Consider the following 25,646-nt stretch of genomic DNA (forward strand, 5'->3'; position numbering starts at 1 on the left):
ACTGTACATACATTACATTACTGATCCTGTACTGATCCTGAGTTACATCCTGTATTATACTCCAGAGCAGCACTCACTATTCTGCTGGTGGAGTCACTGTGCACATACATTCCATTACTGATCCTGTACTGATCCTGAGTTACATCCTGTATTATACTCCAGAGCTGCGCTCACTATTCTGCTGCCGCAGTCACTGTGTACATACATTACTCTTCCTGTGTATATAATATAGTACATCCTGCATTATACTCCAGAGCTGCGCTCACTATTCTGCTGGTGCAGTCGCTGTCTACATACATTCCATTACTGATCCTGTACTGATCCTGAGTTACATCCTGTATTATACTCCAGAGCTGCGCTCACTATTCTGCTGCCGCAGTCACTGTGTACATACATTACTCTTCCTGTGTATATAATATAGTACATCCTGCATTATACTCCAGAGCTGCGCTCACTATTCTGCTGCCGCAGTCACTGTGTACATACATTACAGATCTCCTTTGACAGTTTTCCATGTATTTTTAGTATTAGAGGAGGTTCTATTATTTCGGTTGTATAAATACTAGTTTCCTTTGTGACTTTCCAGGATCTGTGGATCACTGGACGACCCTGGACGCCTCTTCTGTAATCCTTGACCCTTCTCTCTCTAAATATGACTCGGTGGAGATCGCCCTGGATTCTGCGATATCGCTCCCTTATGCCCAGAGCTATTGTCTATCAGGTAAATCTGACTACAAACCTCCTATATTCTGCATTATCTGCCAGATGTGCAGAGCGTCAGACCTGCGTATTTATGACGTGGACGGGTATATACTGTATTGTATCTGTATTATATGTAGCCTCATGTCTTTGCAGCCTGTGACCGTGCCGCGTCCTGCTTCACCACAACCATCAATGTTCAGCAGTCGGCCGTGAAATGCACATTTTACCCAGAAACACAAACCTGCGACTACAGTCTGGGAGGTCCTCGCTGTCAACTCCTGGTCAGAGAACGAGTGACCTCCATCTACAGGAAGAGGGGTACAGTAAATCATTAAGTCTTCCCCGGGGATCTATCCCCTACTATAGTCATAGCCTTGACTCCAGCGGGGCAGCCATAGCACAGCTCGGACAAACGGTACAAACAGGAGGGTTTTTAGAGTATTAAAATGGAACTATGTGACAGTCTTATGTGGGCTCTTTAAGAAAGTTTTATTTGGGTGTCTTGGCGGTATGTTGTCTTAGGCTCCTTCCTTTCGGGAAAAAAGGACTCCGTTGCAAATCCAACTCTGCATGTCAATTGGAAAGTGTTATGTTCTGCCTCCCACACATATGAGCCACTAGCTATTCCCCTGGTTGTAAAAACTGGAACATAAACATGCAAAAAAGAAAGTCAAAGAAGTAGCCATATCATAATTAAAAAATAAAAACTTTTAAAATGCTAATAACTTACTTTTCCCCCATTCCAACTCTTCCAGGGTTCTCTGCTGGTCTTTGTTTTTCCTGCTCTGTCCAGACGGACATGTGACTGCTGAAGCCAATAACTTTTGTCAACTTTGCACTTAGTGATTGGCTGCAGCAGTCACGTGTCTATATGGACAAACTAGAAAATACAGAGACCAAGTGGGAACCGGGAAGCATCAGAACAAAAGCAAACGGAGATCAGTTAAGTGATAACTTATTTTACAGTATTTCAAGGTTTGTTTTTTTTGTAGGACAACCCCTTTAAGGAAAGGGAATTTATGGAACATTTTTTTTGCTTTCTTAGAGTTCTGATTTTCTAAATGGACCATAAAAGGGGTGTAGTTAATGCAAATATACATAGTAAGAGGCACTCCCGGGAGGAGCAGGGTGTTAAAATATTCCGCAATTTATGATTTAAGCAATTGTGGAAGTTCTAGAAATAAAAGTCATTTGTAAGCTCCATTCTCTTAGCTCCTGCTCGTCCTGTGAGCTCACTGACCGTTCCACAAGGCGACATTGTGGGCAAACCTGGATCCGTTTTCGTTGGTTCTCATATGAAGAATGTGAATCAGTTCCTGGGCGTACCGTACGCAGCACCGCCCACCGGAGAGAACCGTTTCCGCCCCCCTCAGCCGTATTCCTGGACTGGCACGTGGAATGCCACCGTTAGTAGGTGAGATACAAGTTCTGGAGACCCGGCGGCGGCCGCTGATGTTTTTGCACAGTAATTTTTGACTGTAGAGAAGTTGTAGATTTTGTCGTATTGGAATAAACACGGTGCGGTTGATTTCACAGTTACTAGTTTCAGACCATGGGTTCCTGTTATGATCGCACTTAGGGTGGTAACGACCCCAACAGCTGAGCTCAGGAAACACTGGTGACCTGCAGACGGATTCAGAGATGGACGGGTCCAGAAAACAAGACGCAGAGACCTTAAAGGGAATCTGTCAGCAGGTTTTTGCTATGTTATCTAAGTGCACCATAATGCAGGGACAGAGACCCTGATTCCTGCAATGTGTTACTTACTGGCTATACAAAGCTCAGCATTTAGAGAACTGATAGATCTGCAGCAGATAAAACAGGGATTTTATCAAATCTACAACAACAGCCCAGTAAGGGATGTACCACTGGAATCAAAATCTCTGTCTCTACATCATGCTGCTCTCAGATTACATAGCAAATGCGTGATGACCCCAGAGTTTAGTTCTTTGGACTCATAAGACCCCAGATGCTGAAATTAATTCTGATCAATATTAATATTACCTTACTATTATTATTAGCTTATATTATTATTAATTTTGTCACGTAATATTGAGCAGTCAATACCTATTACTATATACTTATTGTAACTTATACTCTTACCTGTTGCAGCAAATCAACACTGTATAATTTACTGCTTTTCATAAAGTTTATAAAAAGCTGTAAATCATCCTGCTCCTCTTATTCATCCCTTGTATCTTGATCAACAACTAGAAACACACAGTATGTTGCCCTGATGGCCCCCTCAGCTCTCCACACCCAGTATGTTGGCCACCACAGCCTCCCAAACAGTATTATCCCCCACAGCCACCCACACACAGTATCATGGCCTCACAACCTTCCACACACAATGTAATTAGCCCACAGCCCCCCACACACAGTGTAATTACCCCACAGCCCCCTATACAGTATGATATCCCACAGCCCCCCACATACATTATGATGGCCCCACAGCCTCCACACAGTATAATGGGCTCCAGCACAGTATGTTTCCCCCATGGCTCCCCCAACACAGTACGATAGCGACCACAGCCCTCAAACAGTATAATTCCCCATAGCTACCCCCACTCAGTATGAAGGCCCCACAGCCCCTCACACAGTATGAAGGCCCCACAGCCCCTCACACAGTATGAAGGCCCCACAGCCACTCACACAGTATGAAGGCCCCACAGCCCCTCACACAGTATGAAGGCCCCACAGCCCCTCACACAGTATGAAGGCCCCACAGCCCCTCACACAGTATGAAGGCCCCACAGCCCCTCACACAGTATGAAGGCCCCACAGCCCCTCACACAGTATGAAGGCCCCACAGCCCCTCACACAGTATGAAGGCCCCACAGCCACTCACACAGTATGAAGGCCCCACAGCCCTGCGGGCCTCAAATATACAAGTGAATGACCCTAAACAAAAAAAAAAACTCTACTCACTTTGTCCCCATTCTCCTAGTGCACTGCTCCAGTTTTTGCTCTGTACAGATGGAGGCACCACCATAGACATGCTCTAGTGACTCAGTTCCATAGTCTGAATAGTGGAAAAGGGAGCCGGCGGCTCCTTCCTCCAATATTATATTCACCGGTATCTGCATCCTGAAGATCACAAGACTCAGCAGTCCCAAGACTTCAGTACTCTAGCATCCAGGCTTCATCAGACCTTACACCTTAGCACTAGATCTCGGATTGACCTCACTTCAAACACCCATGTCCATACAATAATCCTTTGATGGTCTGATCGGGTCCTCTACAGTGGCATTGACTGACTGCCCCAGGGCCACACTAATTTCAGGGGGGCTCCTTCTACTTCTGTATATATGTATTTCAGGAACTGTCACTTTGTTTATAGCCTTTTACTTATGTGGGAGAGACGCCCACTCCTGAAGTAGTCTCTAAGGACTCTCCTTTTTCAGAGTCTTCTAGACTTTTTAGAAGACTGTGTGTAAGTAAGCATACACTGAATAGAATTTGTGACAACTTTTGAAGAATTTTGTAAGAAATTAGTAAAGAAACTGATAAAACTTATTTTAGAAGCCTGGGGTGCGGTGGGGTGGGGCGTGTATGGGGGATCTCAGAAGACCTCAGGGTTCAATAGAAAATGCAGCTATGTTGGAGTCACTGATCACATAGTAGATGTGTTCTTAGGGTATCTTCTACCTTTATTGTATTTTATGTTCTCTAGGCCGAGCTGTCTGCAACCAGGGGATGGGAAGGCTCAGTATTTGTCTGTTAGCGAGGACTGCTTATACCTAAACCTGTTTATTCCACAAAATTCTGTAAGTATTAACACCCTCAAGATGTAGTGGAGATTTCTATAGCTTCTTACCTTGAAGAACCAGTAGATTCCTCTTCTTGATTGTAGTAACTGCGCATACTTAGCCAGTTTCTGATGGACAAGTTGTACACTATGTAAGATAAAAGCTCTTACTGCAGAAAAATAGAAGAATGACAGAAGATAGAAAAAGCAAACCAATTGCAAACTTGCTTATTTTCAAGCTGTGCAACTAAATATTCCAATATAATAGCATGAGAATATCCCATTATTGGGAACTGTGCAACGCTTGATTTTTCTTCTGAGTGTGCTGAAGGTAAATCAAATTCTTACTTTGAGATTCTCAAATAAGTTACAGCTGATCGCTGAGGGTCTCAGTAGAGATAATTTGAAGAGTTTTGCAATCAAGTATTGTGGCAGATGAGGATTTGTCAGGATAAGATCACATGTAAATTCAATGGGGGTTTATGGAGCTCCATATAGGGGAGATGTCGGCTGTGGTATACAGCCTGCGCCTGCTCCTAACAGTAGCGGCTGGAGCTCACCCAGATCGCTGCTGTTTAACTATTAAGATGTTGCAACATTTAAATGGTTGAGAAGTGCATTCTGAGTACTGATGTGTTAAAAACTTACCAAAGAAAGGAAACTCCTAAACACGATAATTTTTATGGGATATGCATTAAAACCATAAAAATGTAAGAATAAACACTTCAAGAATTAATGAAAAAATATTATATATATATTTTTATATATATTAGCAGAGAATAAGTCGGGAAAATCTATAATTGGGGCCGTTGCTATGGGGCAGGGTAAGAGAAAACTGATGTCCCTGATTATCCCTGGGTAATCTTTGCGATCATTAAGAAGGAATAATTAATTGTACTTTATAATACAAAACTAAAGTACAAGCAAAAAGTTCAACGTCCCAAGGGTGGGGGATGGGAGGGTCCAAAAAAGATATGTTGCAAGTATTAAAATTCTGTTTTTAAATATTAAAAAAAAATTAAATTAAATTTTTTCCCAATCCAAAAATACAGAGAATGAAAAAGTAAACCAAAAAAAAAAAAAGGCCCAATTTGAAATTGCCGCATCCATAAAAGTCTGATCTATCAAAATGTAAAATAATGGAATACACCTTAAATAACCAAAAAATTAAAATGTCAGAATTGCTGTTTTTGGTCACAAAATAATAATAAAAAGCGATAAAAATCAGGTAGCCCAAAATGCCACCCAAAAAAAAAACAAAAAACACAGCTTGGCACACAAAAAAACAAGTCCTCACAGAGGTCCATTGATGAAAAAATAAAAATAAAACGTTACGGCTATTGGAAAAAAATCAAGTACGAAATTCTTACAATAGTTAATTCGATTTTTTCATTAGGGAAAACCTTTCAACTAAAAGGGATTGTCCGCTGCGCGGTAGGTAGTTGGGTATATGGGGGTCCTGTTATAAGTTTTGTATTGAATTATTGTAGATACAATGTAACAATTCTTGTCTGGTTCTCTCTGTAATCGACTCCATCATCCTCCTCTTTCTCTTTGTTTTCAGAGAATGAGCGCCCCCATTTTGCTATATTTCCTCAACAATCCCAAAAGCTACTCTGTAAATGGTCAAACGTTTGTCGATGGCTCGTACCTGGCAGCCATAGGGGACATCATTGTGGTCACTGCTAGTTACAGAGTCGGCGTCTTTGGTTTCTTAAGCCCAGGTGAGCGTCCATGCACCTGTCTACATAAAACCTGATTGTGTTTCACAACCCCCCAAATCGGGCTGATTTTTCCATCTCTACGTCAACATCAAAGTCCATTTCTTAATATATCTTTATAGCGCCAGGAGCTCAATTTTGTTTCAAATACAAAGCTCCAAATCTCCTCCATAGACCTACAGGTAAATTATAGCATTATCTGCCACTAGAGGGAGCTCAAGAGCTAACTGCATACAGCTTTATTATTGGGCTTAATGTATGATTTGTCCGCAGTAAACTCTTAGGCTGTGTGCCCACGTAGCGTTTTACAAGCGTTTTTGATGCGGAATTTCCGCAGCGGAAACGCTTGTAAAATGCTTGGTAACCCGCACCCCATGATCCCCAATGGGTTTCCGCAACTTCTATGCACATGCTGCGGATTTTTCCGCAGCGTTTATGCCGCGTTCAAAAATCCGCAGCATGTCATTTAATTTTGCGTTTCCGCATGCAGAATTGCCTTTGTCCAATGCATAAAAAACGCAAGGCAATTCCGCATGTGGAAAACGCGTGATAAACGCGCGAAAAAAGCGCGATAAACGCGTGCGGAATTCCGCATGCGTTTTTCCGGGAGAGGACTTGCATTTATGCAGCAGAAATTTTCTGCTTCATAAATGCAACGTGGGCACATAGCCTTAAGCTCCCTCTAGTGGTGACTATATGCATCCAAAATATTATAATTTACCTCCTTACTATTATTTACCTTTATTTTTATACAGGGGATTTGGAGCCCTGTATCAACGAAAATGGATAAACAAAAAAACAATAATCAGAAGAGATTGTTAGATCTATAAATTAAATAGGGGAAACTTTTGTCATAAGGATAATTTGTGAAGTCACTTTTGCTTGTGATTGCGTTACCTTTATTTGTACCAAACATATCAAAGTGTCGCACAATAATTGAATAATTTGCCAAATTTTTTAAACAAAAATTTTCTGTCCAGAGATGCTTTTCCAATTTTTTTTACATCACTCTACCATATTGGAGAGCAATTTTTTAATGACTTTTTTTTTTACAAGTTGCAATTCATAAATCTGGCTACACCCACTGTTTAAAAGAGGCAAAAACAGTGAAAAAAAAATCAAAACTTTTGTGCAAAACGACACGCATCAAAATTTGTGACATTTTGTTGGCAGAAAACCCTGTGATTGGAATATCCCTTTAAGAAAAAAAAAAAATCAAGGTTGCCGTATCTTTAATTTTTCTGATTTAAAAGTAAATGAATGCCTCCAAAAAAAAAAATTTTTGCAAAACTTTTGATAAAATGTTGATACTAAATTGAAATATTCGGTAAATATTATATTTTCTCTCTGGACCGAATCTGTTTTTACTATAAATTTCATTCCCCCATTGTAGGTAACACTTTGCCAAATGGGAATTGGGGTCTTTTCGATCAGAGCACTGCCCTGAAATGGGTCCAGGAAAATATTATTTACTTTGGAGGTGACCCGAAGCAGATCAGTATTATCGCCGACCGTGCGGGCGCCGACCTCGCCAGCATTCACTTACTGGTACCAGGGACGAAACCCTTTAAAAGAGCAGCGCTCATGGTAAGACGCAACGTATGCATGATGATGAACATACGGTAATGTAACCTGTGTTATAAAATAGATGTTATAAAATAGATGTTAACGTAAAGAAGGATCGGGCAGGTTGGATTTCAACATGTCCAATCCCTTTTTCATGTATGATGTAAACCTCTGCCAGAGGAGTATGTCGGCGGCTTGTTCTCCCATTGTATTTTTATAAGAATATTGAATATTTTGGTGGGATATGATTTTATAAGAATATTAATGTTTTTTCTTTTGTCATCTCCTGCTTGAGGCTTACATATAAGCCCACCTAAAGACTTCTGTAGGGCCCATGTTGCATGGGGGCCCCTGCTCAGGATGGTCCCCTGACCACAGTAATATTAGCAAACAGTCATTTAAATGAGTTTTTGGAAATCTCCTGACCACTAATATACAGTTTGCATAGTTGGGGTCACGTTCCGACTAGGTTCTCCTACAGTTCTCTGAATACAACGTTGTAAAAGCCAAACCGTGCAAAATTTTTTAATGCGTCCTAATGGCAAACTTTATTTTTAGCCCCAAATACGCGCATTTAAGTAAAAAGAAAAACTTGTCCTCAAAGATGGACAACCCCTTTAAATCTCACCTCCGGGCCCAACCGCAAAATGCTCAGAGCTGCCCACTTTTGGGAATGCCCATTTTGCGGCCAGGTTTGCTGGACAGTCCCAACAATATCATGACTGCTGGTACTTTTTACCATTCTCTTCCTATTTGCCAGCTTCTCCTCCAGGAAAACCTGGATTGTGACAGGTGAAGTAGACTGATAAACACATTTTTTTTGTAGGTCATGTTCCATTCTCAATGTGCGCCTGAACGCCAGGGCTGAGTCTGGTGGTGAAGCCTCCAGACATAGAGGCTTCTGTGGCACCTGGGCGATATGCCACGTCTTCCCGAATTCATAGAGGACTCCACATTTCTGGGAAAAGTTGGCAAAAATGAATTAATAGGGTTGTCCATAACTTTGATATTGATATATGTCATCAATGTCTGACACCTGGTGCCCCCACCGATCAGCTGTGGTCAGGTCCCATGGTGACTTACAGTAACGAGTGTATGAAACCAGAACACATCAGGAAGATACGCGGTGCGGTGGCCATTTTCTGGTACTGCAGCTCAGCTCCTACTGAGACCACTACTAACCTGATATAAAACAGCTATCCTAAGGATAGGTAATAAATATAATGGACTTGGAAAACCCTCTTAAAGAGAATTTTTCACCTGGTCAGAAGTGTCCAATTTTTGCTCTTATTTTATTCCCACCGCTCCACTGAGTTTTCTGCTCTTTGTTTTTTTTCATTCCTCCATACGGTTCTAGAGATATTGACCTTTGTATTTAGTATTAATGTTTATAGTCTGTACCCAAAGGGGCGTGGCTCACAGTGTAATTATTCAGATCAGCTTGAAGACACACCCTAAATAATCCAGTGAGCCACGCCCCATTAGTAAAGGCCATAAAAATAAGCCCTACATATAAAGGCCCGAATCTTTGGAACCGTATGGCGGATTTAGAAAAAACAAAAAGCGGAAAACTCAGGGGATGAACGGGAATAAAATTAGAGCAAAAACTGGCCACTTTTGACCTAGTGACAGGCCCACTTTAAATCCATCATTTTAGGAAGAAATAACAGAAGTTCTATAAGAGATTTCTTTATTTATTCTGTACAGAGGAACATTAGATAAAATACCAAATTCCAAGCAATTTACAGCTTTTCATGGTGACATGGCGGATGGGTCATAGCCGGTGGCCCCCTTTATACCAATATACATATGCATAAAATATTCGGTGCTCATATTAGAGAATAAATAATGTGATTAGTGAGTAACTGTAATAATTTTGCAGCTAATACCCAAATAATAGTTGGAAAAATTGGTCATTCTGCAAGTCCATTACTGGTCATTCTCGAAATCTGAGATAATGGTTCACTACCGCAAAAACACATGCTCATCCTGGTGCTGGTCCTTGTCTCCGCACCTTGCCCATCATGGCACAGGAAACCCAGTGCTTGCTCCCTTGGTTAGTGGGGTGATGGCCGTAGACATGAGAATTTTTGGTAGCAGATCCAAAGCTCGTGTCTATGGTATGAAACAATGACCTCTCTGTCACCATTCTGGCAATAACTGGGCACCATACAAGTACATTTTAACCTGTCGCTATATTTATCTGGGGGTGGGATATCTCTTTAATCATTTTTCATTTGCCCAAAAATGCAGTTTATGGAGTTAGGATAAACTACAGTTAATATGTGTATAAACCCAAGATTTTGATCCCTTTCCTAAACATGGTGGCACCTCTAGGTAGGGTGGCTCATTAATGATTTGAACTGCTCATTGGTAAGGGAATGCGACCAACCTGGGATAGTCATGGGACATCATATCCTTTTTAGGGTCAAGGCTGGACATTTCCTATTCCTCAGAAATGGTTTTCGATAGTCTTGAATGTTCTTTCTTTTATGGTCCTTGATCGAGAACCATAAAAGAATCATGAGGTCAAATGGTAAGCGGCCGAATCAGATATTGTGATAATGGGAATAGCAACCTTTCCGGGCGTCTGTTGCATAAAAAAGTTTTTAGACAAGAATCAATATTCTTTGTTCAGCTATAGGATGCTCAACAAGATGTGTGCCTCTACCTGGAAGATGATCGGCCAAAATCTTCTTCGATCACGTGTCCTTCTATAGAATGACTGGTAACCTGCTCTCCTACCTCCTGTTTGTTTTGGTGGTGTATGATGAAGCTTTTTAATTGACCTTCCACCAGTCCTCATCCAAACCCCTATATGCACACTTTCAAAAACTTGAAATTCAAAAATTCAGGACTTTTAAGCCCCACCCCCAGGACCACCCCCCAATTTCACATTTTTACGAAACCTTGCCCCTTTGTGATCGAACTTGCAAAAATCAAAATTTGTCCTGGCAAAATCAAGATGGTTGGGAATCATGATGTGCGGGATGAAAATTTTGCCCTACTTTTAATCACTTAGTGGTTGTACATAATATTGGTTGTGCTGCCGAGAGATTTGCATAGTCCACTAGCTGTTTGCCAGGGGGATCTGCTCGTCACGTTCACCCACTTCATATGTAGTCTGGTGTGACAGCAGAAAATCCATCTGATCAAAGCACAATTAGTAGGAATAACATGATGGAAGGTCTACACTGAATGTGGCGGTATGAAATTTGGAGGCCCCGTTGGATAGTGTATCTTTGTGCAATCGGTTTCCTTTTTGAGCAGCGCCATAGTGAATTCTAATGACCGGGGCACTAGCTGAGGATCCGGAGCTCGAGAGTATAAATCTAGGTAGAGCACATGGGACTCTCATCTGTAACTTTCCGAATAACTGGAGCGGTCGGAGATGACACTGTTCCTAGAAAATATGTAGCTCCTCCGTTTCCTTTTTTGCTGGTCATTATTCCCAATGACAAAATTTTCATCTTCAGCCAATGACAAATACGAGGCGATGCTTTGTCTCAGCCCGTAACTGAGGAAAGAGTCGTCGGTTTCCAAAGAATTTTCAGGTTCTTCCACCGCCAACGACACCCTGAGAAATGAGAACATCACAAGTCAGCGTCAGAGATTGTTACTTGGTAGAAATAGTGAGGAGCTATATGCAATTATTTCAGGGACCAGGCAATACTCACCTCTTCATACTCCTCCAGTTAAATGGCTTCTTTCTTCTCATGATTGGGATTTCTTGCTTTACGTCGGGAACATTTACAGACTGTTGTGTGAGGCAAGGTGTGGTGAGAACGCAGCACAGGCCATCTGCACTTTCTGGAAAAAAAACAAGCACTGATTATTATTGTAGATTATTACTCTTAACCATATGAAGCAGTATTATAGCAGTTATATTCTTATACATAGGGACAGTATTATAGTAGTTATATTCTTGTACATAGGGGGCAGTATTATAGTAGTTATATTCTTATACATAGGGACAGTATTATAGTAGTTATATTCTTGTACATAGGGGCAGTATTATAGTAGTTATATTCTTGTACATAGGGGCAGTATTATAGTAGTTATATTCTTGTACATAGGAGCAGTATTATAGTAGTTATATTCTTGTACATAGGGTCAGTATTATAGTAGTTATATTCTTGTACATAGGGGCAGTATTATAGTAGTTATATTCTTGTACATAGGGGCAGTATTATAGTAGTTATATTCTTGTACATAGGGGCAGTATTATAGTAGTTATATTCTTGTACATAGGGGCAGTATTATAGTAGATATATTCTTGTACATAGGAGCAGTATTATAGTAGTTATATTCTTGTACATAGGGGCAGTATTATAGTAGTTATATTCTTGTACATAGGAGCAGTATTATAGTAGTTATATTCTTGTACATAAGGAGCAGTATTATAGTAGTTATATTCTTGTACATAGGAGCAGTATTATAGTAGTTATATTTTTGTACATAGGGGCAGTATTATAGTAATTATATTCTTGTAAATAGGGGCAGTATTATAGTAATTATATTCTTGTAAATAGGGGCAGTATTATAGTAGTTATATTCTTGTACATAGGGGCAGTATTATAGTACTTATATTCTTGTACATAGGAGCAGTATTATAGTAGTTATATTCTTGTACATAAGGAGCAGTATTATAGTAGTTATATTCTTGTACATAAGGAGCAGTATTATAGTAGTTATATTCTTGTACATAGGAGCAGTATTATAGTAGTTATATTCTTGTACATAAGGAGCAGTATTATAGTAGTTATATTCTTGTACATAAGGAGCAGTATTATAGTAGTTATATTCTTGTACATAGGAGCAGTATTATAGTAGTTATATTTTTGTACATAGGGGCAGTATTATAGTAGTTATATTCTTGTACATAGGGGCAGTATTATAGTAGTTATATTTTTGTACATAGGGGCAGTATTATAGTAGTTATATTCTTGTACATAGGGGCAGTATTATAGTAGTTATATTCTTGTACATAGGGGCAGTATTATAGTAGTTATATTCTTGTGCATAGGGGCAGTATTATAGTGGTTATATTCTTGTGCATAGGGGCAGTATTATAGTAGTTATATTCTTGTACATAGGGGCAGTATTATAGTAGTTATATTCTTGTACATAGGAACAGTATTGTAGTAGTTATATTCTTGCACATAGGAGCAGTATTATAGTAGTTATATTCTTGCACATAGGAGCAGTATTATAGTAGTTATATTTTTGTACATCTGGGCAGTATTATAGTAGTTATATTCTTGTACATAGGAGCAGTATTATAGTAGCTATATTCTTATACATAGGGGCAGTATTATAGTAGTTATATTCTTGTACATAGGAGCAGTATTATAGTAGCTATATTCTTATACATAGGGGCAGTATTTTGGTAGTTATATTCTTGTACATCGGGGCAGTATTATAGTAGCTATATTCTTATACATAGGGGCAGTATTTTGGTAGTTATATTCTTGTACATAGAGGCAGTACTATAGTAGTTATATTCTTGTACATAGGAGCAGTATTATAGTAGATATATTCTTGTACATAGGAGCAGTATTATAGTAGTTATATTCTTGTACAAAGGGGGCAGTATTATAGTAGTTATATTCTTGTACATAGGGGGCAGTATTATAGTAGTTATATTCTTGTACATAGGAGCATTATTATAGGAGTTATATTCTTGTACATAGGGGGCAGTATTATAGTAGTTATATTCTTGTACATAGGGGGCAGTATTATAGTAGTTATATTCTTGTACATAGGGGCAGTATTATAGTAGATATATTCTTGTACATAGGAGCAGTATTATAGTAGTTATATTCTTGTACATAGGGGCAGTATTATAGTAGTTATATTCTTGTACATAGGAGCAGTATTATAGTAGTTATATTCTTGTACATAAGGAGCAGTATTATAGTAGTTATATTCTTGTACATAAGGAGCAGTATTATAGTAGTTATATTCTTGTACATAGGAGCAGTATTATAGTAGTTATATTCTTGTACATAAGGAGCAGTATTATAGTAGTTATATTCTTGTACATAAGGAGCAGTATTATAGTAGTTATATTCTTGTACATAGGAGCAGTATTATAGTAGTTATATTCTTGTACATAGGAGCAGTATTATAGTAGTTATATTCTTGTACATAAGGAGCAGTATTATAGTAGTTATATTCTTGTACATAAGGAGCAGTATTATAGTAGTTATATTCTTGTACATAGGAGCAGTATTATAGTAGTTATATTTTTGTACATAGGGGCAGTATTATAGTAGTTATATTTTTGTACATAGGGGCAGTATTATAGTAGTTATATTTTTGTACATAGGGGCAGTATTATAGTAGTTATATTCTTGTACATAGGGGCAGTATTATAGTAGTTATATTCTTGTACATAGGGGCAGTATTATAGTAGTTATATTCTTGTGCATAGGGGCAGTATTATAGTGGTTATATTCTTGTGCATAGGGGCAGTATTATAGTAGTTATATTCTTGTACATAGGGGCAGTATTATAGTAGTTATATTCTTGTACATAGGAACAGTATTGTAGTAGTTATATTCTTGCACATAGGAGCAGTATTATAGTAGTTATATTCTTGCACATAGGAGCAGTATTATAGTAGTTATATTTTTGTACATCTGGGCAGTATTATAGTAGTTATATTCTTGTACATAGGAGCAGTATTATAGTAGCTATATTCTTATACATAGGGGCAGTATTATAGTAGTTATATTCTTGTACATAGGAGCAGTATTATAGTAGCTATATTCTTATACATAGGGGCAGTATTTTGGTAGTTATATTCTTGTACATAGGGGCAGTATTATAGTAGCTATATTCTTATACATAGGGGCAGTATTTTGGTAGTTATATTCTTGTACATAGAGGCAGTACTATAGTAGTTATATTCTTGTACATAGGAGCAGTATTATAGTAGATATATTCTTGTACATAGGAGCAGTATTATAGTAGTTATATTCTTGTACAAAGGGGGCAGTATTATAGTAGTTATATTCTTGTACATAGGGGGCAGTATTATAGTAGTTATATTCTTGTACATAGGAGCATTATTATAGGAGTTATATTCTTGTACATAGGGGGCAGTATTATAGTAGTTATATTCTTGTACATAGGGGGCAGTATTATAGTAGTTATATTCTTGTACATAGGGGCAGTATTATAGTAGTTATATTCTTGTACATAGGGGCAGTATTATAGTGGTTATATTCTTGTGCATAGGGGCAGTATTATAGTAGTTATATTCTTGTACATAGGGGCAGTATTATAGTAGTTATATTCTTGTACATAGGAACAGTATTGTAGTAGTTATATTCTTGCACATAGGAGCAGTATTATAGTAGTTATATTCTTGCACATAGGAGCAGTATTATAGTAGTTATATTTTTGTACATCTGGGCAGTATTATAGTAGTTATATTCTTGTACATAGGAGCAGTATTATAGTAGCTATATTCTTATACATAGGGGCAGTATTATAGTAGTTATATTCTTGTACATAGGAGCAGTATTATAGTAGCTATATTCTTATACATAAGGGCAGTATTTTGGTAGTTATATTCTTGTACATAGGGGCAGTATTATAGTAGCTATATTCTTATACATAGGGGCAGTATTTTGGTAGTTATATTCTTGTACATAGAGGCAGTACTATAGTAGTTATATTCTTGTACATAGGAGCAGTATTATAGTAGATATATTCTTGTACATAGGAGCAGTATTATAGTAGTTATATTCTTGTACAAAGGGGGCAGTATTATAGTAGTTATATTCTTGTACATAGGGGGCAGTATTATAGTAGTTATATTCTTGTACATAGGAGCATTATTATAGGAGTTATATTCTTGTACATAGGGGGCAGTATTATAGTAGTTATATTCTTGTACATAGGGGGCAGTATTATAGTAGTTATATTCTTGTTCATAGGGAGCAGTATTATAATAGTTATATTCTTGTACATAGGGGCAGTATTATAGTAGTTATATTCTTGTACATAGGAGCAGTATTATAGTAGTTATATTCTTGTACATAGGGGGCAGTATTATAGTAGTTATATTCTTGTACATAGGGGCAGTATTATAGTAGTTATATTCTTTTGCATAGAGGGCAGTATTATAGTAGTTATATTCTTGTACATAGGGGCAGTATTATAGTAGTTATATTCTTGTACATAGGGGCAGTATTATAGTAGTTATATTCTTGTACATAGGGGCAGTATTATAGTAGTTATATTCTTGTACATAGGGGCAGTATTATAATAGTTATATTCTTGTACATAGGAACAGTATTGTAGTAGTTATATTCTTGTACATAGGAACAGTATTGTAGTAGTTATATTCTTGCACATAGGAGCAGTATTATAGTAGTTATATTTTTGTACATACGGGCAGTATTATAGTAGTTATATTCTTGTACATAGGAGCAGTATTATAGTAGCTATATTCTTATACATAGGGGCAGTATTTTGGTAGTTATATTCTTGTACATAGGAGCAGTATTATAGTAGTTATATTCTTGTACATAGGGGCAGTATTATAGTAGTTATATTCTTGTACATAAGGAGCAGTATTATAGTAGTTATATTCTTGTACATAGGAGCAGTATTATAGTAGTTATATTTTTGTACATAGGGGCAGTATTATAGTAGTTATATTCTTGTACATAGGGGCAGTATTATAGTAGTTATATTCTTGTACATAGGGGCAGTATTATAGTAGTTATATTCTTGTACATAGGAACAGTATTGTAGTAGTTATATTCTTGTACATAGGAACAGTATTGTAGTTGTTATATTCTTGCACATAGGAGCAGTATTATAGTAGTTATATTTTTGTACATATGGGCAGTATTATAGTAGTTATATTCTTGTACATAGGAGCAGTATTATAGTAGCTATATTCTTATACATAGGGGCAGTATTTTGGTAGTTATATTCTTGTACATAGGAGCAGTATTATAGTAGTTATATTCTTGTACAAAGGGGGCAGTATTATAGTAGTTATATTCTTGTACATAGGGGGCAGTATTATAGTAGTTATATTCTTGTACATAGGGGGCAGTATTATAGTAGTTATATTCTTGTACATAGGAGCATTATTATAGGAGTTATATTCTTGTACATAGGGGGCAGTATTATAGTAGTTATATTCTTGTACATAGGGGGCAGTATTATAGTAGTTATATTCTTGTTCATAGGGAGCAGTATTATAATAGTTATATTCTTGTACATAGGGGCAGTATTATAGTAGTTATATTCTTGTACATAGGAGCAGTATTATAGTAGTTATATTCTTGTACATAGGGGGCAGTATTATAGTAGTTATATTCTTGTACATAGGGGCAGTATTATAGTAGTTATATTCTTGTGCATAGAGGGCAGTATTATAGTAGTTATATTCTTGTACATAGGTGCAGTATTATAGTAGTTATATTCTTGTACATATGGAGCAGTATTATAGTAGTTATATTCTTGTACATAGGAGCAGTATTATAGTAGTTATATTCCTGCACATAGGGGGTAGTATTATAGTAGTTATATACTTGTACATAGGAGCAGTATTATAGTAGTTATATTCTTGTACATAGGGGCAGTATTATAACAGTTATAGCTTACCTGAATAGTGATTAACAAGGTGCTCCAGGCACTGGAAAGTCAACCTTGGGGAGATATAATACCAGTTGTTCGGGAGACGGAAGATTCTATAATGTTTCACTTGTCTGTGTTTGACCGATAACGAATATGATCCTGAATATAGTGGGGAATATAAAATACCATTATTAATATAAATCTGAGGATTAGTTTACATCTACAGTGCCACAGATTCTTGATATTTACAGCAGTATACATACAAATGCACCAGAAAAGATTCTGCTCTTATTAGTACTGAAGCCGGTCGGTCGTCCATTGTTTTATTGTCTTTTTTCTATGAATGGGATAGAATAAGCCAGAACTTGGCAGCAATTAGACATATCCATTCGAGCTGTCATTCAGAGGACCTCTCGCTGTTCTTACTGTCACAGACACTGACTGTGGTGATGTATGTGGTTGGCGCAGGGACTGCCCTTTTAGTAATATTCACTGTTGTGGTTTCCCAGGCCCGACCACCATAAAGTCATTTGAGACTGCATAGGGCTGGTTTATATTTATGACATACGTGGCATGCTTATATTACTAACTACATATATAACCACAACCAAACAACGACTATACCCCCCTCCATATAGAGAATACTCTGCTTGAGAACTTCATCTATGGTCTCCGGAACAGTTTTGGTAGTTTTACATTTTATCACTGTATGGTGGTATTATTTAAGCTCAATACAGACATTCCTTCATTCTTGTGGGTGGGATTCCTAATTTTAAAGGGTCAACACATATCTGGCTTTGGCAAAGATAGTGATTTATGAGTTTTTATTTTACATAGGTTGTTGCTTTAAGTTGGTGTTTCTATCACAGACACTTATGGTTTTGCCACAGAAAATACCCCAAATTAAAAATACATGCAGGATCCACCTCTGCTTGGCTCTTTCAGACATGTGTGGCTCTTTCCATTCACTTCTTTTCCAAAAATAGCCGCGTATGCTTCATAAAAGTGAATGAAGAGACCCGCGCATGGTTCATAAAAGTGAATGAAGAGACCCGCACATGGTTCATAAAAATGAATGAAGAGACCCGCGCATGCTTCATAAAAGTACATGAAGAGACCCACGCATGGTTCATAAAAGTGAATGAAGAGACCCGCACATGGTTCATAAAAGTGAATGAAGAGACCCGCACATGGTTCATAAAAGTGAATGAAGAGACCCGCACATGGTTCATAAAAATGAATGAAGAGACCCGCGCATGCTTCATAAATGTGAATGAAGAAACCCGCGCATGCTTCATAAAAGTGAATGAAGAGACCCGCACATGCTTCATAAAAGTGAATGAAGAGACCCGCGCATGGTTCACAAAAGTGAATGAAGAGACCCGCACATGCTTCACAAAAGTGAATGAATAGACCCGCACATGCTTCATAAAAGTGAATGAATAGACCCGCGCATGCTTCATAAAAGTGAATGAATAGACCCGCGCATGCTTCATAAAAGTAAATGAAGAGACCCGCGCATGGTTCATAAAAGTGAATGAAGAGACCCGCACATGGTTCATAAAAGTGAATGAAGAGACCCGCACATGCTTCATAAAAGTGAATGAAGAGACCCGCACATGCTTCATAAAAGTGAATGAAGCGAGCCACGCATGCTTCATAAAAGTGAATGGAGAGACCCATGCGTACTTTATGGGAGTGAGTGAAGAGAGCCACGTATGTTTCATATTTCATACAAGTGAATGAAGACAGCTGCATATACTTAATAGGCGAGAATGGAGAAAGCTGCACATGCTTCATGGAACTGAATGAGTAAATCCATGTATGCTTCATAGAAGTTACGGAAGAGAGACGCGCATGCTTCATAGAAATAAATGAAGAGAGTTGGCATACTTCATGGAAGTTACAGAAGAGAGTCGCGCATACTTCATAGTATCGAAGGAAGAGAGCCGTGCATGCTTTATAGTAGTGAAGGAAGAGAGATGCGCATGCTTCATGGAAGTGAAGGAATAGAGCTGCGCTTACTTCATAGAATTGAAGGAAGAGAGTCGCTCAAGCATCATAGAAGTGAATGAAGAGAGCTGCACATGCTTCATAGAAGTGAATGAGGATATCCATCTGCGCTTCATAAAATCGAAGGAAAAGAGCCCTGCATGCTTCATATTAGTGAAGGAAGAGCGCCGAGCATACTTCATATTAGTGAAGGGAGAGAGACGCACATGCTGCATAGTAGTGAATGAAGAGAGCTGCACATGCTTCATAGAAGTGAATGAGGATATCCATCTGCGCTTCATAGAATCGAAGGAAAAGAGCCCTGCATGCTTCATATTAGTGAAGGAAGAACGCCGAGCATACTTGACATTAGTGAAGGGAGAGAGACGCACATGCTTCATAGTAGTGAAGGAAGAGAGATGCATATGCTTCATAGTATTGAAGGAAGAGAGCCCGGCATACTTCATATTAGTGAAGGGAGAGAGACGCACATGCTTCATAGTAGTGAAGGGAGAGACACACACATGCTTCATAGTAGTGAAGGAAGAGAGCCGCGCATGCTTCCTACTAATATCAAGAAAGGAGGAATATAACTCAGCAATATTTTGCAATACATAGTCAATGCTTTATTAAATACAAAACACAGAAAAGATAATAAAGTACAAACATAGAGGTAGTGTCAGATGGTAAAGTGCTTCCAGGTAGGACAAATATTGTAATGCATTCACAACAATTCAGTGATACGGCAAAATTGCACATTGCCCAAAAAGTAGCCTAGCTATAAATATTTATATTACCAGAAAAGTCAATAAGAGGGGCAGAAATCACAGAATATGCCATAGATCCACCCAAATGTGGTAAGAGTCATAGCCTCCCTACATGCTATATGAAGGAAGAATAAAGAAAGAACATAGCAGTATAAGTATTCATGGCATATAGCCTATTTGTATCCATTCAACCAATAACATATAACAGAAGAGAAGGTATTACCTACCAAGGGAGCACAGCGGGGAATAAAGGAGTGGTGAAGGTGATTTCCTGACGCACGTTTCGCGGCATCCCAGGCCGTTTCCTCAAGGGCAGAGAGTATGACCTTCATAGTAATGAAGGAAGAGAGCCGCGCATGCTTCACAGTAGTGAAGGAAGAGACGCGCATGCTTCATAGTAATGAAGGAAGAGAGCCGCGCATGCTTCACAGTAGTGAAGGAAGAGAGATGCACATGCTTCATAGTAGTGAAGGAAGAGAGCCGCGTATACTTCACATTAGTGAAGGGAGAGAGACGCACATGCTTCATAGTAGTGAAGGAAGAAAGATGCACATGCTTCATAGTAATGAAGGGAGAGAGATGTGCATATTTCATAGAAGTGAAGGAAGAGAGACGCACATGCTTCATAGTAGTGAAGGGAGAGAGTCATGCATATTTCATAGAAGTGAAGGAAGAGAAGCGCGCATGCTTCATAGTAGTGAAGGAAGAGAGATGCACATGCTTCATAGTAGTGAAGGAAGAGAGCCGCGTATACTTCACATTAGTGAAGGGAGAGAGACGCACATGCTTCATAGTAATGAAGGAAGAGAGATGTGCATATTTCATAGAAGTGAAGGAAGAGAAACGCGCATGCTTCATAGTAGTGAAGGGAGAGAGCCGCGTATGATTAATAGAAGTTAAGGAAGAGAAAGAGAGCTGCGCATGCTTCATAGTAGTAAAGGGAGAGATGCACATGCTTCATAGCAGTGAAAGGAGAGAGCTGCGCATACTTCATAGTAGTGAAGGAAGAGAGACGCAGATGCTTCATAGTAGTGAAGGGAGAGAGATGGACATGCTTCATAGTGAAGAAAGAGAGGCACGCATATTTCATAGAAGTGAAGGAAGAGAGACGCGCATATTTCATAGAAGTGAAGGAAGAGAGACGCACATGCTTCATAGTAGAGAAGCAAGAGAGCCGCGCATGCTTCATAAAAGTTAAGGAAAAGAGCAGCGTATGCACATCCACTTACCAGTTCATAGTGGCGCAAAATGGGGCCCTGAAGATGATGAGGGTCCCATAGATGGAAGCTATATCTAGCAGACATTTATGGTATATTTTGAGTATATGACATGTTTGTGAGAGATAGGAATACCCCTTTAACTCTTAAAGGGACAGCATGATTATGCCAGCTTCAGTACTAAGCATATCACTGACATTTTACCTTTTTTTGTTTCACTTTGTCTGATCATGAATGATCCATTCTTCATTTCCGGGAGCTGGAGTAGTTGTTCAGACTTTTCCCTTCCCACTCCATCAAAAAGCCACCTGAAAAGTGCAACGACCCAATAGAAAATGAGGACATTAAAGGGATTTTAAAATGATCATAATTACAGTCGTTCTCAGAGGGAGTAAGTGTTGTATCTACCATAGAGATCGACCTTGCGACTTCTACGTGGCCCATAATGTAAGGGGCCTGGCACTAAACTACTTCTTCTGCTTCCCTCAAATAGATCTTGGCTGCCCCTAGGGGGAGCTCACTGCATACTGACTTTTACAGACTCTATTAAGTTTAAAGGGGTTTTACATGCTGAACAGAAAAGTCTGCAGTAACTTTACATAACGGCCGGCTGCCGAATTGTATACCCAGCACCATACCTCCCAACTTTAGAAGAAGAGAAAGAGGAACAGATCATGCGGTGCGCGTAGCGTGCCACGGAAAATTTTGTCCACGCCCCTGGCCATATCACAATCCATGCCCATTTACCATTTCTTTCTCCCCTTGCAGGAGGAGTTGTCAGAGGGACGGTGGTAATAAGGGGCATTCAAAAGATGCCAAAGACTGCAGGGTGCAGACCCAAATCCAGGACTGTCCGCTGTATCTGGGACAGTTGGGACTAGAGATGAGCGGATGGATTCCCAGGTCTCTGGTCCAGCATCCAGATGGTCAGTGCTACCTGGCGGCTGGACAGGAGGCTGTGAATCTCTAACCTTCCGGCGTCCCTGGCGGCTTTTGATCTTTCGGGCAGCGTGACATCATCTGTGTATCCTGCTCATCTCTAGTTGGGGCCTGTGGATTATTTTCTGTTCCTTCATTCACAGTCGGAGCCGCCAGAACTTTCTTATCTTCATGTAGCTTCACTATACGACATCTTGTTTTTTTTGTGTCTGTAAGGCTGTGTTCACATGTACCAATCCTGATATGCATGTCCCCCTCATCCCCAATCCTGGTATGCATGGCCCCCCTATCCTGGTATACATGCCCCCCATCACTGCACACATGAAAAAAATAAATTTCTACTCACCTCTCTTCCCTCTGCTTCAGCGCTGCGTCCTGTCTGCTGGCAGCTGATCTCAGCATCTGAGCAGCGCATGACGTCACTGCCATGTGCCCTCAGATGCTGAGGTGAGCTGTGGGGATATTAACTCCTCTCCATGCCGGGACTATGGGCATGGAGAGGAGTGAATATTCATTCTTCTTAATAGTGCTCACTGTAGCCGCAACCGCTGGCTTCCTGCTGCAGCTCAGCGATCTTCTGTGCCCGCTACTAAAGAGAATGAATATTCACTTCTCTCCACGCCCATGGGAGTGGAGAAGAGTGAATATTCATTCTCTCTAATAGCGGGCACACAGGATCATCCAGCCGCTGCAGGAAGCCGGCGGCTGTGATTGACAGTGTGCGCTATTAAGGAGAATGAATATTCACCCCTCTTCACGCCCATGGGCATGGGTAAGAGTGAATATTCATTTTCTTTAGCAGCGGGCACACGTGGTAGCTGCAGCTGCTGGCTACTACCTATGCTCGCTGCTCCACCGCCTCTGCAACACCCCCACCACACTCCACAGCCGGAATGTATAGAAGCCGGGAAAACAGCTGAACCGTGATGAGACGCGGGACTGAGCCCTCAAAGCAGGACAGTCCCGCCGAAAAAGAGACAGTTGGGAGGTATGGACCTCTGCAACCGAGGAAGTTATGCCCCTGGCTGCAGACTTTTACCTCAATCCTAGAGAACTCCTTTAATAAACTGAACTAAAATTAGGAAAAAATATATATTTATACACGCACACTAGTACATAAAATTGCGGGACTGTTGGGAGCTATGCCAGCACAAGTGGAAAGAAGCATATGAGAAAATAGGTGGTATGTGATTTCAAGTATGCAAATCGCATGTGACTGGAAGTATGCAAATGTGCAGCCACTCGCGCTGGGAATAGAGGGGAATCCTAACAGTTTGTGCAATGCACACTGTCATGATTCGGGACTCTACTTGACTGCAGACTGTTTAGCTCAGAAATAAGCCTTAATTCTAGCTGAACAAATCCATATGCAGTTAGCTCCCCCTCAAGGCGATTGTACGGAGCAGCTTTTTATCATTTGAATGCCCTTATGAAGCCCGGCATGTGTGCTTTCAGGTGTGTAAAATGTGAATCCATCCCCTTTTTAAATATTTATTTTTAAATTATGGTGGACATTTGGAGAACCCTAAGGGAGTTTGAGGCTCATTCTGAGTTTTACTCTGAAGCCTAATGCTTTTTGTGTTTGCTCCATATACTAAGACTCCTATAAAATAGATTCTTCCAGTTCCAAAGGATTCTTCAGAGTATGAAAGCCCAAGGGTATACAGATAAAGCATTGGTTCCTGGTGGGTCTATAGGCCCCTCAATGGAAATTATCAATGACACATGATGGCTCGCTCTGGCTTCTCTCTGCCCAGCTTGGCTTGATTGACAGGTCTCTCCATATTTGCTTATTAAACAGTTGACAAGTCCCCTTTAAACGTCTATAGATTTGCAGCAGAAAAGGTGTCTGTACCTTGAATATTGTCAATTTTCATTCCCTCTGCTGGTCCCTGTAAGAGCTGTATACTCTGAGCCAATCAGATCCCTTCCTCTGGAAGCTCCTCCTTCTCCTGAGATACTGCAGCTGCATACCCCTCTTCCCCTCCCACCAGATCCACCTTCCACAGTTATTTTGATAAGTGAGAATGTAGGGGAAACAGGCAGCTGCCAAGTGGGAAATCCTTGACTTTCTTTAATATTCTATATTACAAGGTTTCACGCACTGACATGTATTACAATGCAAAAAAAATGATCCCAGCCTTGCACTCACCCGTGGTAGACTTTCGCCACACACTTTGATGGTATGTAGTTTTCTCGACCTGATTTAAGGGATACGACTCTCCACCATCCTCCCTCGCTATAACAAAAAGAAAATACTAACTTTTTAGCACCTTAAGGAGACATTAAATAACCACTCCACTTGTAAAAAAAAAACTTTTCTGCAGTTGCTAAACTTTACAAAACTTTTAGTTTGCAGAGAACTTTAGTTTGACAGCTCAGCTGGATTCTGATTGGTTACTGTGAGTTCTAGGGACATTGAGCTGCCAGTATAAAGGAGCAAGAAGAGTTGCCATAGGGACATAAGCAGAGATTGACTGAGAGCAACTAATGTTGTCCATTTTACACATGGCCAGTATATAGGGATCAAAGAGGTAATTGTTCTGGGACCTCCATCTGTGGGGAGCTCCATTACAGAGATCAACCTGGGCCTGCATGGTATTTGGTAGCCTCTTTCCTGGACCATTAAGCCAATTCCTCACCCCTTATTTGCTAGCAGTGCCCTTCCTCCGGACAGTGGAGTATATATTCCAGCATAGGCCTCCTCTGTCCAAGTGTTCCCATAATAGACAGATGAGAAGCCTGCATGAATTGTACCACCATGGCGCACTACCACAAATGAGCAGCTTCCTGCATAGGGTGTTGTCTCTAGCTTTCATTGTGGCTCCAGCTGTGGGATCACTTTGGTACAACTAAGTGCACACTGTATGACACTATTGCTATGTTGGCACTATATGGCACTTTTATTAGTAGTAATAATTACTATTAGTATCAGTACTTCCCATTCACACACCTTTACAAAAGCTGGAAGATGCCCTCCTGCCATGTGTTTCCCAGGGGTCCTCGCAGACCTTTATCCAGCCCCAATTATACCGTATTCTCCTCTGCAATGTCTTTGCACTTTATTTCCCCTCGCACCAGATTTGCATTAACGTCTTTTGAGGTTTTTTGTTTTTCTCAGATTCAGTAAAGTGATTTTCCATTGTGCGATTCTGCTACTTTTATCGTAACCCCACCTGTATCTATATAAACCCACCTGCACCGCACCGAACCGTAGCACTGCAGATTATATACAGCGTATACTATTTTCTGTGTAATCTGCCGCCCATTACATCTTTCTCTCCGTATCTTACCGTCCCACACCGCCCTGTCACTTTCACTACGTCCCTCATGGGGGAATTACGAAAGGCGTTAATTGAAATTTATAAAATCAGTTATCTAGTTT

At 39.7% G+C, this 25,646-nt stretch overlaps 2 protein-coding genes across 2 annotated transcripts in view; one reads left to right on the plus strand and one right to left on the minus strand.

The window, feature by feature from the left end:
• TG (thyroglobulin) overlaps window positions 1-25,646 on the plus strand; it is a 389,754-nt gene that overhangs the window by 273,489 nt on the left and 90,619 nt on the right. The window contains exons 45-50 of the mRNA XM_073676983.1: window positions 587-721; window positions 856-1,020; window positions 1,915-2,116; window positions 4,376-4,469; window positions 6,015-6,174; window positions 7,565-7,758. Of these exons, the coding sequence (XP_073533084.1) occupies window positions 587-721; window positions 856-1,020; window positions 1,915-2,116; window positions 4,376-4,469; window positions 6,015-6,174; window positions 7,565-7,758 (950 nt within the window). The remainder of the gene's footprint in view (window positions 1-586; window positions 722-855; window positions 1,021-1,914; window positions 2,117-4,375; window positions 4,470-6,014; window positions 6,175-7,564; window positions 7,759-25,646) is intronic.
• Window positions 9,471-25,646, minus strand: part of SLA (Src like adaptor) — a 37,526-nt gene continuing 21,350 nt past the window's right edge. The window contains exons 4-8 of the mRNA XM_073679907.1: window positions 24,414-24,500; window positions 21,527-21,630; window positions 17,374-17,505; window positions 11,415-11,547; window positions 9,471-11,314 (exon numbers count right to left, since the gene is read on the minus strand). Coding sequence (XP_073536008.1) covers window positions 11,092-11,314; window positions 11,415-11,547; window positions 17,374-17,505; window positions 21,527-21,630; window positions 24,414-24,500 — 679 coding nt within the window. The 3' untranslated portion in view covers window positions 9,471-11,091. The remainder of the gene's footprint in view (window positions 11,315-11,414; window positions 11,548-17,373; window positions 17,506-21,526; window positions 21,631-24,413; window positions 24,501-25,646) is intronic.

Source organism: Phyllobates terribilis, unplaced genomic scaffold, assembly GCF_046119375.1.
Source record: "Phyllobates terribilis strain yellow unplaced genomic scaffold, ASM4611937v1 Scaffold_4__5_contigs__length_816908805, whole genome shotgun sequence".
In the NCBI taxonomy this organism is placed as follows: domain Eukaryota; kingdom Metazoa; phylum Chordata; class Amphibia; order Anura; family Dendrobatidae; genus Phyllobates; species Phyllobates terribilis.